This window comes from Pezoporus wallicus, unplaced genomic scaffold, assembly GCF_028554395.1.
Source record: "Pezoporus wallicus isolate ANWC-B61680 ecotype Strahan unplaced genomic scaffold, APGP_CSIRO_Pwel_v1 contig_6658, whole genome shotgun sequence".
Taxonomy (NCBI): Eukaryota; Metazoa; Chordata; class Aves; order Psittaciformes; family Psittacidae; genus Pezoporus; species Pezoporus wallicus.
In genome coordinates, this window is record NW_026642312.1 from 3,766,687 (window position 1) to 3,781,256 (window position 14,570).

Sequence of the window (14,570 nt, forward strand, 5' to 3'; positions counted from 1 at the left end):
GCAAGGCTTGCCTGTAACTCACAGAGGAATAGGGCAGTGTGCCTGGACTGCTGAAACGTGCAACTGAATGCATTTGTGACCTCGTTTGTATCAGAGGCCTAAAAATAGAAAATTAAATAGGGTCTGATTTCTATAAAAGTTGTTAAAAGCATGAAAGGGGCTTCTCTGAGGTAATCTTACATGGAAAGGAAGGAATAGTAAATTTCTAAACACTATAATCAGTCAAACTAGTTTTATAACCCGTAAATAATCCATATGCATAATAGCCCAGATGCCATGCTAATCTCTTATAAAGAAACATGGGTTTGCTAAAACCTGAGATCAGGTGTAAGGAGTAAGCTGGAGGAATGCAGGTTGAGGCTGCTAAAATACTAGCACTTAGATTAAATCAAATGTGTCTGTGTAAAGGTGATGTTGATGATCAGAGAATCTGATAGCCACTGACCTCTTATAATAAGGGTTGGTATAAAGCCTTGGGAAAATTTCCAGAATTCAGCAGTTCTAGGATCATAGAAAAATAAGGTTAAAAGAGACCTCCAAGCAGATCTAGCTTCAATGCTTCTCTCTCTCACAGCTGGGGTTATTCAGAAGAGGACGGAGTTGTCTCTTCTGAACAACCCCAACCCTCTCAGCTTGTCTTCCAGGAGGTCCTCCAGCCCTCTTACCATTTTTGTGGCCCTCCTCTGAACTCACTCTAACAGGTCTGTGTCTTTTTTTGTGGTCCATACCCCAGAGCTGGACACGGTACCCCAGGTGGGGTCTCAAGAGCAGAGTAGAGGGGGAGAATCACTTCTGTCAACCTGCTGGCCAGGCTTCTTTTTATGTAGCCCAACATACAGTTGGCTTTCTGAGCTGCAGGTACACATTCCTCGCTCACATCTGATTTTTCATTTACTTAACTCATATTTCATCCCTTCTTTTCCCCATGTCTCCTGTTCTGTTCTCCCCAAACATACTTCTTTTCTTCCACTGGCTACTCCCATTTTTCCAGAACTTCTTCAGCACCCCTTAACGCCACCTATCAGCAAGACAATAATCCCCTGTTAAGAAGTAAGAGTCTGCAATTAGATCCTCCCTAGACCTTCCCTTTTCCATGCTAAACAGCCAAATTCCTTCAGCTTCTTGTATAACATTCTATGTGCTTCAGTCTTCTAACCATCTTTGTGGCCCTCTGGTGGTCTTGCTTCAAAATCTTGTCATGTCTTCATGGCTCAGAACCAGATACTGTACTAAAGATGTAGCTTCAGGAGTACCAAATAAAATGGAATAATGACTTCCTTGTTCTGCTAGTGGCAGTTTTGCTAGTGCAGTGAAATAAGTGATTGGCCATCATCGCCACAGGGATGCACTGCTGAGTCACAACTTGTTGTCAGCCAGACCTTCAGATCTTTTCTGTGGATATGCTGCACTGTTACATGGGATTTCTTCCTCCATGAAGGATTTTTCATTTTCCTTTCTTGAACTTCATGGCACTATGGTTGGCCTGTTCCTCCAAAATTTCAGGGTTTCTCTGAATGGAGTCCTACCCTCCAATGTATGAATGCTTCGTTAAGGTTGGTGCTATCTGGAAACTTGCAGTTGAACATAGCTGCAGTCAGAGTTCTAACAAGACTTTTTCCTTTCTTTTTCCTTGTTTTTTTTTTTTTTCCTAAATCTTAAGGGTTTTGGCCTCCATTAAGAGCCTGCAACAACATGCCCACCACTGAGTTTCTGAATTTGCCACCTCTCTGCTCATCTGCGTATTAGCTTGTTGTGAGCTTTTTCCCTCCTCTCCCCCCATTTTATTTATTGAAAGGGAAGAATGAAACAATCCAATGAAAAAGTACCAGTGAAAATGCAGTCCAGCAATGGAGAAGGTAGAGAAGCTGGAAAATCAAATGCTGTGTTCTAAAGCCCAGTTTTAAAGCTTCTGAACAGCATTCAGTGTTAGATGGATAGGGGTATTGCTAGTGACGTTTATATCTTGTTTGAAAGCATCAAGACATTCTGTTTTCTTTCTAGTTACAGGATGGGCTGTCAGGTCTGGTTTGTGTATGATGCTGTCCCTACATTCCTGCCAAGTTAAACTTCCTAGATTTTGATGATTTCCTCAGGAAGTATGTGCCCCAATTCTATCTGCCTATGTGTGTCCAGTATGATAGGTTAAGAATGGCTTGTTGCCAACACCACACTAAGTAATGGCATTTACTTGGAGTTTATCATGTGCAGTACATGGAATTATGCAGGATGCCGTAGGATGTGCATAGCAATATACACATATTACCTGTGACACTGAGGTACACTTTTTCTGGTTTAGTAGGTTACAGCAAGTTAGAACCAGAGTTCTGCATTTCTGCAGCCAATGTACTTTAGGAAGTTCTGTGGTTTCTAAGATGCTCTTATGAGAGGTTTCAATCCAGGAGATGATTTATTTGTTTGTGTAGCTGTAATCAGGCTTTCTCTATTCATCTCACCAGGGATTCCCAGCCTTACCTCAGTGCTGTTATTTATCTGTATTTTAAGATTCAAATGATCATCAATGCACAATTTGGTTTTATGTAGCGTATTTACAGTCAAAAGCTAAACACTTTTCTTCTTTTAATGTTATGACCTTAAGATTCTTGGGAATTCAATAAGGCTGTTCAGCTGAAATTTAGATTTTTTATTTTTTATTTATCAGCTGCTTTTTACTGTCTCTACAGATTTTGCTGTGTCTTTTGCTCAGCTTCAATATACATCTCTGTGTGAAAGGAGTGAAGGATTACTTTAAGATTACAAAGGACAGAGTAAAGTGAGATCCATTCTGAGTATCTGCCAAATATCTTTTGATCTGTTTTACCCCTCCCAACATTCACATGGGTCAACACAGACCACGTGGCAGGTACAAAGCATAAAAATAACCAAATACCCTCTTACTTGGTGTACCCTGAGCTCAGGAGTTCATAACCTTGTCCACAGGCTGTGAACTTTTCAATCAGGCTTATTCAGTTTCTGGACCACTGTGAAATGTATGACCTGACTCAAGTCTTATTTAATGTTTGACATTTTAGTGGCTGCAGAGGGTAGATAAAACATAAATCGTACTGAAAAGGCGAATATGTCCAATTGCTGTCTGTGGAATAATGAATATTTTTTACAGAAAAACTTATGGTAGTGAACAAACACCACTTTTAAGCATATATTTCTTCAGGCCCTAGCAGTTACATGGTCTTTTTATCACTTCAGACCATTTTGATAACATTATCATGATGTTCCTCCTTTTCCAAGCTGCTCTCTTGAGTGATTTCTGTGGATTACTTGCAGCATTATGCCTAATCTTTCTGTTGGTTTCCCACTCCCACACCCTTTATGGTGCCAAGGATTGCCAGACTGGTCATTTCACAGTGTAGTGCCTGTGCATGTGCACTTGCTTTGGCACTATTGCCCTGTGTAACACAGTCTGTGAAGTTGCACTTGACACAACATTACTTAAACTAATTTTGCTGTTGTGAGGTAGTTTCTGCAGTTCTTCATTCTGCAATTGTCTTGACAGCAGATTTGCATAAGCAATGGGTAGGAATTTGTTCTTAATTTTGATGTTGCGATTAGCTTGATTCAGACAAATAATAGAAGGTTGTGCAGATAACACAACATGGCATGAACTGGTGAAAATGACTGTAAACAGAATAAGTAAGACAAATGATGGAGTCAGGTTCAGTAGTTATTTTTATAAAACGTAAGCAAATAATATTTCTAGTGTCTGTCTCCTGGTACTGTGACAGCTGCTTGAAATCTAAACATATGGATTTATTCAAATATTAGTCAGTCTCACTGCTTTCTGAATGAAGTGAAGGAAGCTTATTAATTAGTCTTCTGCCAGGGATTCTTGGTATGGAGGGATAGAAGACTTTCACAACTTTTGCTTGAGTTCTTCTTTTCTTCTTTCATTCTAAAGGCAATCTTGCCATCATACAAGGGACTACCTAACATGGTTGTTTGTTAAATTTAGTGTAGAAGATAATTCTGAGGTAAGAATTGTTTGGCTCTGCCCCTTCACATATCCCACCCCTCCTCCTTTCATCTCCTTCCTTCCATCCCTAACTTCTGATAGCACCTGACAGAAGATAGTTAAGTGAGAAACAGCAGCAATTAAATCAAGCTAGTAATGAAGTTACTGTTCAGCTATTATAGCCATTTTCATGCATTAGAAACCTAGAGAATTTTTCTTCTGAAGTGATCCAGCATGTCTGTGTTTCCTTCTGGAGGAGGAACATAAACACAACTGTCCTTTTCCAGTCATCTCTGCAGGGTAGGACTTGAATAGCGAGGGCAGTGAAACTATGTTACACTTTCTATATCTTAAGAACTGAGTTCCATCTATAAGGGCACAATTACCAAAAGAGAGGCTGTTTAAACTGATGTTTCTAGGACATTTGTCTGAGTAGTAATTTGCGTAGGAGGCTTGAAATATTAGTGGAGGATGAGTCGTGAAGTATACTAGGAAATAAAAGAAAGAAGGAATCTGGAAAAGAACAGAAAGGGAACAGTAGGAAGGAAAGATAAATGACAGACTCAAGAGTAGAAGAGTATATTTTGGAGACGAACAAAAACTCTTTTGTAGGTGAAGTAATCATGACATAAAAGTTAGGAAAATGCTGAATTGTGTGGAAAGTAGTCATCTGGAATGCTTAACTGAAGAAATACAAAACATAGAAAATATACGAGAAGATACAGAATCATACAATGGTTGGAAAGGACCTTGAGATTGTTCCAGATAGCAGAAGAAAAAGACAAAAGAATATTTGCTGTTCAAGTATTTCAGTAATACAAGTTTGGGGGCATTTCTATATTTATTTGACTTGGGATAGCATGGACTAAAGGGAGCTGGACAGAGGTTGGTTGCACACCTACTAGAGTAAAAGGACACAATCAGTTACATGACTGGGAAAAGGCAGATGTGAGGTGATTCTTAGGTTCTCTTTGCAAGGTTATGAGAACAGCTGCACTTTCTCACTAGGTGGGTAGAAAAGTGCCCTCTGGTAGGCCATGCCAAAGAACATCTCTGACCTGCCACACCTGGCATGGTGGGAAGTGAAGCTGGCTGGATGACAATGTATATACTAAGCATCAGAATGTGCATCCATACCATTGTCATAATAGATTCAAGTAGCTGAAACAGTGCAGTGGAACAGAATAACTGTGAAAACTTTTGCTTTTATTTTGAAAGTAAACTTAATGCTCTGTTTGGTTTTGTTTGGCATTTTATACTATCAGGATTTCTCAGTGCTTCCATGCTTTGACAGAAGCATGCATACATAACAAACACTATACCACTTTGTTTTTAAATTCTTCAAAACTTTAGTAATATTTCTGTTACAGTCCTTTCTGCTGTAAGGGTATTATTTTATGCAAACAAGGCCAGGATTTGAATAATGACTCTTGAAAAATTGACCAACGGTCTCTTCATTTTTTCGGACAATTGATTCTACTAAGGGAGAGACAAATGCTCTCTGTGAAGTAGGCATATATGAAATAAGTGATTTTTATTAGGTAGTTTTTTAATAGTCCTGCTTACAAATAACACTGAAAAAGTAATTTCTGAGTACTACAAAAATGTGCAGAGACTCTTATGAACTGTGATTACTAATGCGCTATTAACATTCAGTGAGCAGCAATGTTTTGCTCTTTACATCAGTCTGCCTCGATAGTGTTCTTGTACTCTGGGTAGTGTTGCTTAGAATAGCAAATACAGAATTTAGTAGGCTTTGTCCAATACTCAGTGGCCATTTAAGTATACACAGTACCCTATTTCCTGCTGTACAGAACCTGTGTGGACTCACAATTCAGGACACCAAGCTATTTGATGCCAGTAACAAGAGAAACAGAGAGGACTGATGCAGCTCAATTAGGTAGAACGACCACCAGCCATTTCCTTCTTCCTTTTAAGTTACGGTTTGCCTTGTTCCAGAAATTCAAAAAGTTTAATGCCTCCATTTACCCTTTGTTTCTTGGTCAGTGGTTTTAGGTAGCAGATAGGAAAACTTCTGAATCTTTTTCTCTCCAACCATTTATTTCTTTCTCTCAAATACCAAATTCTTCACTGGCACTTGGTGTATGTAACTTCCAGGGGTGTTTTTCTTCCAGGCAAGACATTGCTGGGGAGTTATTCAAGGGACTTTCTCTCACAGCTCCCCATTAGGGGAGCTTTTGAAAGAAGAGGGAGAAAAAGATGGTGGGTGCATTTGTGTAGACACAGGAATGATTTAGCAAGTGAATTATCAAAAATATTTCTCTTTCAGCCTTCAACAAACCCAAGGGAAAGGTGCAAGAAAGCTGTTTTTGTTTACATGTGAAAATGACTTCATGTAACTATAACCAAAATGAAGCCACAGCAACATTTGGCAAATTTATAACAAGCATTCATTCCCTAGAAGTGTCTCAATTTTGTATTTGATAAAACTACTGCTGCCATCTGTGGCAAACGCAGCTCTTTGTGGTGTAGTGGGGATTTTACTTGTATTGGTTTTGCCTTTACTTTTCTTCTAATCGAAAAAAAATAAGCTCTTTTGTATAAAACAAAAAACTCTTCAGATTTTTAAGCTTTGCGGATAAGTCTTACCTGGTGGAACTGGTTTGGCTTTCTTGACAGAATAAAAGGAAATACATTCAATTAGCAGAAGGATTTTTACCACAGCTTTTGTCTAAAACTACTTGAGTTTACCTTCTGTGTATCATTGAATGCAGAAATTAAATTAAACTGCCCTCAGTACATATCAACACACCTTCAATTTAGTTTATTTTGCTAGTGTGTACTGTGATGGTTGTCTTTTTTGACTACAAAAGCTTTTGTCACCACGTGATGATCTGCAGAACTTTACATCTTTTAAGTACCACAAATTATTCTTACTTGTGATCATACTTCTATCAGCTTGTTAAGTCATTTGTGTGCTACTAAGAGGTCTACATGAACTATGAATGATTCTGATGTAGGCCTAAATTGTTTCGTATATTTGGAAATTCCGTTTCTGATAAAGTGTCTCATTCCATGACATATATCATTAGGGTAAATGAATGAATAAGTGTTGCCACTGGAATCTGAACTGTGAATGGGTTTGAAAAGGAAAAACCAAAAGCTTTCCTATGAGATACTATACTAACAGTTCTTGAACAAATTATAATTTTATGTACAGAAATTCATAATCTCAAAAGAAGTAAAACCAAATGGTTTATTTTTTTCAGGAACTGCAGTTTGAGAGACTGACTCGAGAACTTGAGGCTGAACGTCAGATTGTAGCTAGCCAGCTAGAGAGATGTAAGCTTGGATCAGAAACTGGAAGCATGAGCAGCATCAGGTAATGTACAAATTGTTAATTTCTTTGTAATGTAATTAATTTTGTTGCTGTTATGAATTGCCACTGAGAACAAGATTGATCATCTTTTTTTTTTTTTTAAAAAAAAAAATACATGCCAGGGAGCATGATTTTAGTAGAGCTTAAAAATTTGGATTATTTGCTTTTTAGAAAGAGAATTTCAGGAAGAGGCTTAATTTCATGCAATTTGACATCTGATTTGCCCCGTAACAAAATAGTAGTCTCATTTGGAATTTATTGATTTGCTGTAGTCTGACTGGATTAACAGCAAAACTTCTGTTTCTGTTACCAATAAAGCTGTATTTTTCAGCCAGAGGTTTTTAGCTTCGTTTAGCCGAAATGTATTGATAAGTTTTGTGAACTTGTTTTCTACTTTCATCATTTAAGGTATTAAAAGCTTGAGTGATAATTACTTAATTCTGCTGACCTGACACTGAACTGTAATGATAAGATATGAATCATTCTGCTTTTTTTAAACCTTGGCTTTCTCTAATTAAGAAACTGTTGTGATACATTGTTTGGGTGATGGTGAGATGAATTAAGAAACTGTAACAAAAGGAAGCTGATGTCTCGGTCAGTTTGGTGTGAGTAAAGATTTTGTAGTTTTGAGCTTCTGGTTTCTTTGTTTTCTCAGGTGAACCTAATAAATGATAGATGGTAGAATTTGAGTTACAAGGATTAAGAAAAAAAACATTGTACAGACATATCTTGTGTTTTTATCAGTGGAAATACTAAATGTGTTACCTTTCCAATATGTAAGATTAAGTATGATATGCCAAGTTTAGTGCCAAGGTCTGTGTGATACTAGTAGAAAAACTACAAAACTATCTATTGCTATGGGAAGAAACTCTTTAAGCAATTCACACTACACATCAATCAAATAAATGATTGATTGATAATAGGAAATAATTATTCAGTAGAATGCCAAAGATACAGCAAAAATACTGAATTTAACAGTTCAGTTAAAATGACAAAAGTCAGAAGAATCTTTCAGTAATTCCGCAGAAGCTGTACAAGAAGTTGACTTAAATATAAAAATTCTTAATAATTCAAGTGAGAATTAACTCCCTAAGATAAAACCTTACTTTATTCTGTATAATCTTTTCAACCAACTGGACTTACATCAACATTAGAGAAACTATATTACTTAGAATTATTTAAGCACAGAGGAGGTAATATTTAGCAATGCAGTACTAGATTTGCACCTTTAAGTACCCTAAGTGCACTCCCTCAGTACTTTGAATTTTAAGTATGGTGTTACTGCATTTCAAAAAAGCCATATGAACTAGTCTTGAATAATACAGTTATTTTAGGATTATCCCAGCCAGTGGTATGGAGGCTGGGAAGTTTCTTGTTTAGAGGAAGAGGTTTTCTTGGTTAAGTTCTTTCCTATTGGTGAAGTTATACTTTTGAGTTATCAGTGGCATCAAGGTCACTCACTCAGCTGTTTCTGAAGAGGCTCCAGTTGGAAAAGTTCAATATTTTGACTACTAATTTCTGTGTGCAGTAAATTCATACCTAGAACAACAGGAGATTTCATGCAATTTTTTGACATCTGTGATTTGCACCAGAAACATTTTACATAAGAGAGTTTAACAGTAATAGCCTTTCAACTAAAAACATTGTAAGAAATACTTGAAATACTGTTGTCCAAAAGATATAATCAGAAGCTTACAGATAGATAGATGTTCATAGACTTAACAATTGCTTTAAAAAGGAAATCAAAAATAGTCTAATATTGTTTGTGCTGGGTTGTTGGTTCTCCCATACATATTAAAAGAATAGTTTTTTGTTAGTTTTAAAAATAATGAATCATTGTGGGAGGGGGTAGAACTATCACAAATGTTAAGTGAAGTCAAAAACCAGTCTTGCTGGTGTGCTGAATTTCCAGTGCTCATTCAGATTTGAGAATATTCCTTTTGACTTAGTGTAGTGATACAAAAAATTGGAAGATAAAGAGCTATGTAGTGGAATAATATGTGTTAAGGAAAAAAAGTATCCAACTTGTTAGAGTCTTCTGGAGTCTGTGGGAGCAGAAGAGGCTTGCTTAAAAATACTTCTTTTCATATATATGGCTGCTGCAAAGCTAAGCTTTTCAGACTTACCTGCTTGTCCTGGGTTCAGCAGTAGCAGTCATGTTTCTCCTTCTTGGTAGCTGGTGCAGTGCTGTGTTTTGACTTTTGGCCTGGGAACAGAGCTGATAACAAGGATGTTTTGGTTTGGCCAAGGACTTTGTGAGCCTCACGCTCTGCCAGGGAGGAGGGGAAGCCAGGAGGAAGCAGGGACAGGACACCTGACCCAAACTGACCAAAGAGGTATTCCATACCACAGCACGTCATGCCCAGGATGTAACTGGAAGTTAGCCGGGAGGGCTGGGAGACTGCGGGGTTGGAGGAGGTATCGGTCGGTGCTTCGTCGGGCTGAGGGGAGGCAAGTTATCGGTTGGCTGGTGCTGAGGTGGTGTATTCTCTTCCCTTGTTATTTCCTTTATCATTATTATCATTGGTGGTAGCAGTAGTGATTTGTGTTATACCTTAGATACTAAACTGTTCTTATCTCAACCCGTGGGAGTTGCATTCTTTTCGATTCTCCTCTCTGTCCCTCTGGGAGCAGGGGGAGGGCAAGAAAGAGGGGGAAGTGAGCGAACGAATTGCCTGACTGGTTTTAAACCACGACACTGCTTTAATTCAAAGTAATTAATTTTGTGCTTTTAAAATTCCTTCCTGATACAGGGCAATTTGAAGATTTTGCCATCTTTATTTTATTTAAGCTACTGAATAATTGTTTTAAACAAGATTTCCTGGCAGAACACAAACTAAAATCAGGCCTTGTAGCTGTTATTACTAAGCTTTTATTGGTAAAGAGCTTTTTAAAACAATCCTTTAATCAGTTGTATTTATTCTAAATACTGTCAGTATTCAAAGTGAAATCCTACCTCTAAGTCTCCAGTAGAAGTAGAATAATACACATCCTTCAGTGATGTCACTGTTGTCTGGTGACACATAGGTTTATTATTCAGATGCTTTTCCGTAACAAAGAATAATCAAACTGGACTGATTGTAATCAGCATATTTTAGTATTGGGAAGTTAGATTATTTTTTTCCTGCTTAAAAATAATTTACTCAAAATATCTAAAAAGCATTTTCTTGTTAGTATTTGCTACTTTGTACCCAAACATCTAAAATCAGTAATGGAGCAGTAGTCCGTATTTGCAATTTTAGTCAGTCTAAAATAGCTTACAGTGGTGTTTTTTGCTCTGTCCTGGTCTAACATCTCAAAAGTACTGCAGATAGACATAATAAGTAGTTATAGTGCTCTTTGTTGTGGAGATACAAGGAAAATTGATCTTAGCTTTAACTCCATGGTATAGTAGTTTCATGGAGTCTTCCTGTATGTCTTAAAATCATGCCTTTGAAATCAGGTTTTAGGAACATGCTAAAGGGCTGTTATTTCTGCCTTCAATTTTGCTTTCTGCACTCATCTTGCGTATTTGACAGTTGGCCCGTAAGGAGTTCTGTATCCAGCTGTACCATGAAGCTCCATGTGGCTCATTTTTCAGTCCTTAAAGACTTCCTATTTCTTGACATAGAAATTTGGATCCAGAAAGTAATGCACAGAATTATGCAGCCTAGATCCATAATGGGAATCACTGTGTCTTACACTCGTATAGCTCCATAGCTCACACTGATCAAGCTTGGTGAGAGGCACCTCCGAGTAGGCAGGAAAGAATCCGGCACTCAGTTTCTGTGATAACAAAGTGGTATTGCTGTACTGTAGTTTGCCTGTACATGTGCCGATACGTTCAGAGGAGATTGTAGTAGTAGATGTGCCAGTTTGTTCAGAAGAGATTGGATTAGTCAGAACTAACTGCTCTATCCAAAGCTCTGATTGTGACAAGTCTTGCTCGACTGAAGGGACACAAAAACTCTGGTCTTCCACAGGACCATTTCCTAACCTTTTAAGAATTTATTTGGGCATGTGAGGAAACACCACTGCTTAAATATTGTTCATCATTTCTGTGCCTACCTGTCTCACAGCTGGGCCCCATCAGAATGCCCAAAGTAAGTTTAGTCATATCCCTGATCGGTAGTCATTTTTTAGAGGGTTAGGGGACTATATTCACTAGGAATTCTTCCAAAAAAGCTGGAGTACATTCTCTTCAGGAACAGGTTCTTGGCTGTACATCAAAGGGAGAATCAATGGCTTCTGATAAAGCTGAATAAAATGCTTAGACCATGAAGTAGGACAAAATTAGGGAACTCTTCCGTGCCACAGAGTTTCCCTCTGGCAGACTCTGAGCGGTTCATTACTCAGCTTGCTGAATATTGAAATTTCATCATAAATTGCATAAGGAGCTAAGTCACGTTCTATACTGCTCCATCCCTCTGGCTGAGGTGCTTGTTCCTTCTGTGCCAGATCCATCAGTGTGTCACCTCCTTTTGTACTGAGGGCAATTAGATGCCTGCATTATCCTTGAGATCTTCCATCTCTGATCATTTTAAGCATCTGTTAACGTATTTCAGATTTTCAAATTTCCCACAGTCATATAATGTAGTTCCTCAAAACAAAAGCTGATGAAAGTGAGAATGTTTTTTTTTCCCTGCCAGAGATGAAAACAAAATCTCTGAGGCACTTTGAAAACTGAGCTACATATTTTCATATTTTCTGTTTTCTCTTGAAACAATTCAGAGAAAATATTGCCATAGAGTAGAACGACTGAACAAGTAAGAAAAGAGATTTCATGCATATATGTGTAACACATATATATGTCTTTATAAAAAACAAGTGTCCTTTGGACTTTGGTGAAGAACTGTACTTGTTAGTAAATCCTTAAAACACGTTTCTGTTTCACATTTTTTATAAGTGTTTTATGTGAGCAACTTATGTTTGTTTACATTTGTGGTTTTTTATGGAGCCTTATTATTTGAACACTGGAATTTAGCTCAAGCATAGCCCACTCTTTTTCTTAGAATATACAGTTTGCAAATTGGTCAAGCAGTCAAATTTTTCAAAACTGAATTTCAGCCCTCCACTGAAATTTGTAGAAGTGATTTGCCATTTGCTATTGAAAGTCTCCTGAAAAGACTTGATCACCCTAAGCAATATGCTACCATTTCTGTATTTTACAAGAAGCAAAAATTTAATAGAACTCACTGAATTGCATGGAAAGCTTACCTGCTTTGTATATGTTTTCTCTGGTGTAGTTTTCTTAGAGTTGCTTTCGTATTCATACTTTTTTACTCTGGAAACTGATGTTTTACTTAGGAAGATACAATTTTTACAAATTCCCTGAAAAAAACCCATCCAGCAAGTCTAACCCATAAGATCCCCTTCAGTTTAAGAACATTTAAGAGAGAGATGAAATGCACTATGACATAGGTAGACAATTTCTACTGTGTCAGTCAAGTAAATAAAATCTCAGTTATAAAGTTTTCCTATATAGCTATAGGTGTTAGATCTAATTTAGTCTACTTATTGTGGATGTATATATAATAGCCTTTGTAGATATTTAATATGGGGGGTTGAAAAATCCAGCACCCTAGTAGAGGTGAGGCTGCCACATCCTAGACCTGCACAGGCTGGAGAAATGTGCCAAGTGGAACCTTATGAAGAGAGGGGATCCTGGACTGCAGTAGCAAAAGCACAACCAGAAGATTAAGGAAAGTGATTCCTCCCTTCTATTTAAAAGTCAGGAAGCTACATCGTGCGTACCATATCCAGTTTTGGGCTCCCCAGTATGAGAAAGGCATTAGCAAGCTGGAGCAAATTCAGTACCAGTACATGGTTGCCAAGAATGCAGGGGGGAGTGTGGTTAAGAACACTTGATACATGAAAAGACTCTGAGGGAACAGTATGGGATTTAGCTATTAGAAGAGAAGGATCAGGAGGGGTCTTCTGTCTGCAACCAGGTAGAGGACATAGAAAAGACAGGGCAAGACTATTCTCAGAGGTGCATTGTGGTAGAATGAGAAGTGGCAGACACAACTTGGAAACTTTTTTGGATACATAGAAAATTCTGACCAGATGTAATGAAAACATTTTTCACCATGAGTTTAGATAAACAGTGGAACAGGTTGCATTGAGAGGTTATAGAGTTTCCCTGCTTGGAGATAATATAAACATGACTTCGCCTTCACATCTAGGGTGCATCTAGGGTGTTTTTTTCTTTTTTTTTTTTTTTTTAGTGGTGTTTTTTGATTTTTTTTTTCTTCTTTTTATTGTTTAATTATTTTTCTATCTAAATCCTAGGAAAATAGTTGTATTAGAATTCTGTATTTTTTATATTAATTTTTTCAAGTATTTCAGGTGAACACCTATCTCTGCTCTAAACAAATGAAAACATAGTTTGCTCTTGCCTGTGAATGTAGGTATTAAAAAAGCAAAGTTGAAAAATACATGGTTAGTGTGGAGGAAAAACTGAGCCAAAGGATAAAGATGTGTTTCTATTATATTAGGAGAGCAGAAGAGCTGGGTGCATGCAGATAGTTTGACTAACAGTAATGTTTAGTTGTAACAGAATGCAACTTTCAAGTAAAATTTATACATCATCATTACTGGAAATCTGTCTTGCATGCATGGTGGTGATTCACCAACTCAACATGTTAAAAGTTAAATGTGTTAAACTTTTTTTCACGTTGCTTTGGTTACACTGATGTCTCCAAGGGCTCCTGGGAAGCTTTTAAATAAAAAATTAAATCCCCCCCTTTTAATGAAATACAAATTAGAAACTTGACCTTTAAAAAGAAAAAAAGTAAACAATTATTTCAGAGCAGAAATAATAAAAACAACAGTATTTTAGCATTACTTAATGAAAAAGCCAGGTGTAATTTTTGTACTTGCTTTTTGAAACATAAGCCAATAGCATGTTATTAATAGTTGCTACATTCAAGAAATGTAGTCAGATTTTTAAAAGGGATGTTCTTTAAGAAAAGGGGCATTCCACCAGTGGACAGAGAAGATTTTGATTGAACTCTTGACAGCAAATGCAGTAGGTCAAAATTTCATCTTATTCAGGAAATGTGTGTTTGCTCAGTAGTTGAGAAGTTGAATAAGCTTAAAGTTTTGTCACATGCTGTTGCTCATCTTCATTGTGGACTGTGTAAAGCTTAACAAGTCACGCTTGGATGAACTTCTGTCAGCTGAGTTAATCAAGTTTATCTGAAATAAAATTAAAAATGGCAATAAAAGGCAGGTTTTTGAAAATGTGAGTTTCTGAAAACACTCTTTACAAATTTACAAGCC

At 37.3% G+C, this 14,570-nt stretch overlaps 1 protein-coding gene across 4 annotated transcripts in view; it reads left to right on the plus strand.

Moving 5' to 3' along the window:
• The window catches only part of CTNND2 (catenin delta 2), a 645,018-nt gene that overhangs the window by 244,160 nt on the left and 386,288 nt on the right, over positions 1 to 14,570 (plus strand). For all 4 annotated transcript variants that reach the window (XM_057428749.1, XM_057428750.1, XM_057428752.1 and 1 more), the window contains one exon: positions 7,198 to 7,310. In XM_057428749.1, coding sequence (XP_057284732.1) covers positions 7,198 to 7,310 — 113 coding nt within the window. The remainder of the gene's footprint in view (positions 1 to 7,197; positions 7,311 to 14,570) is intronic.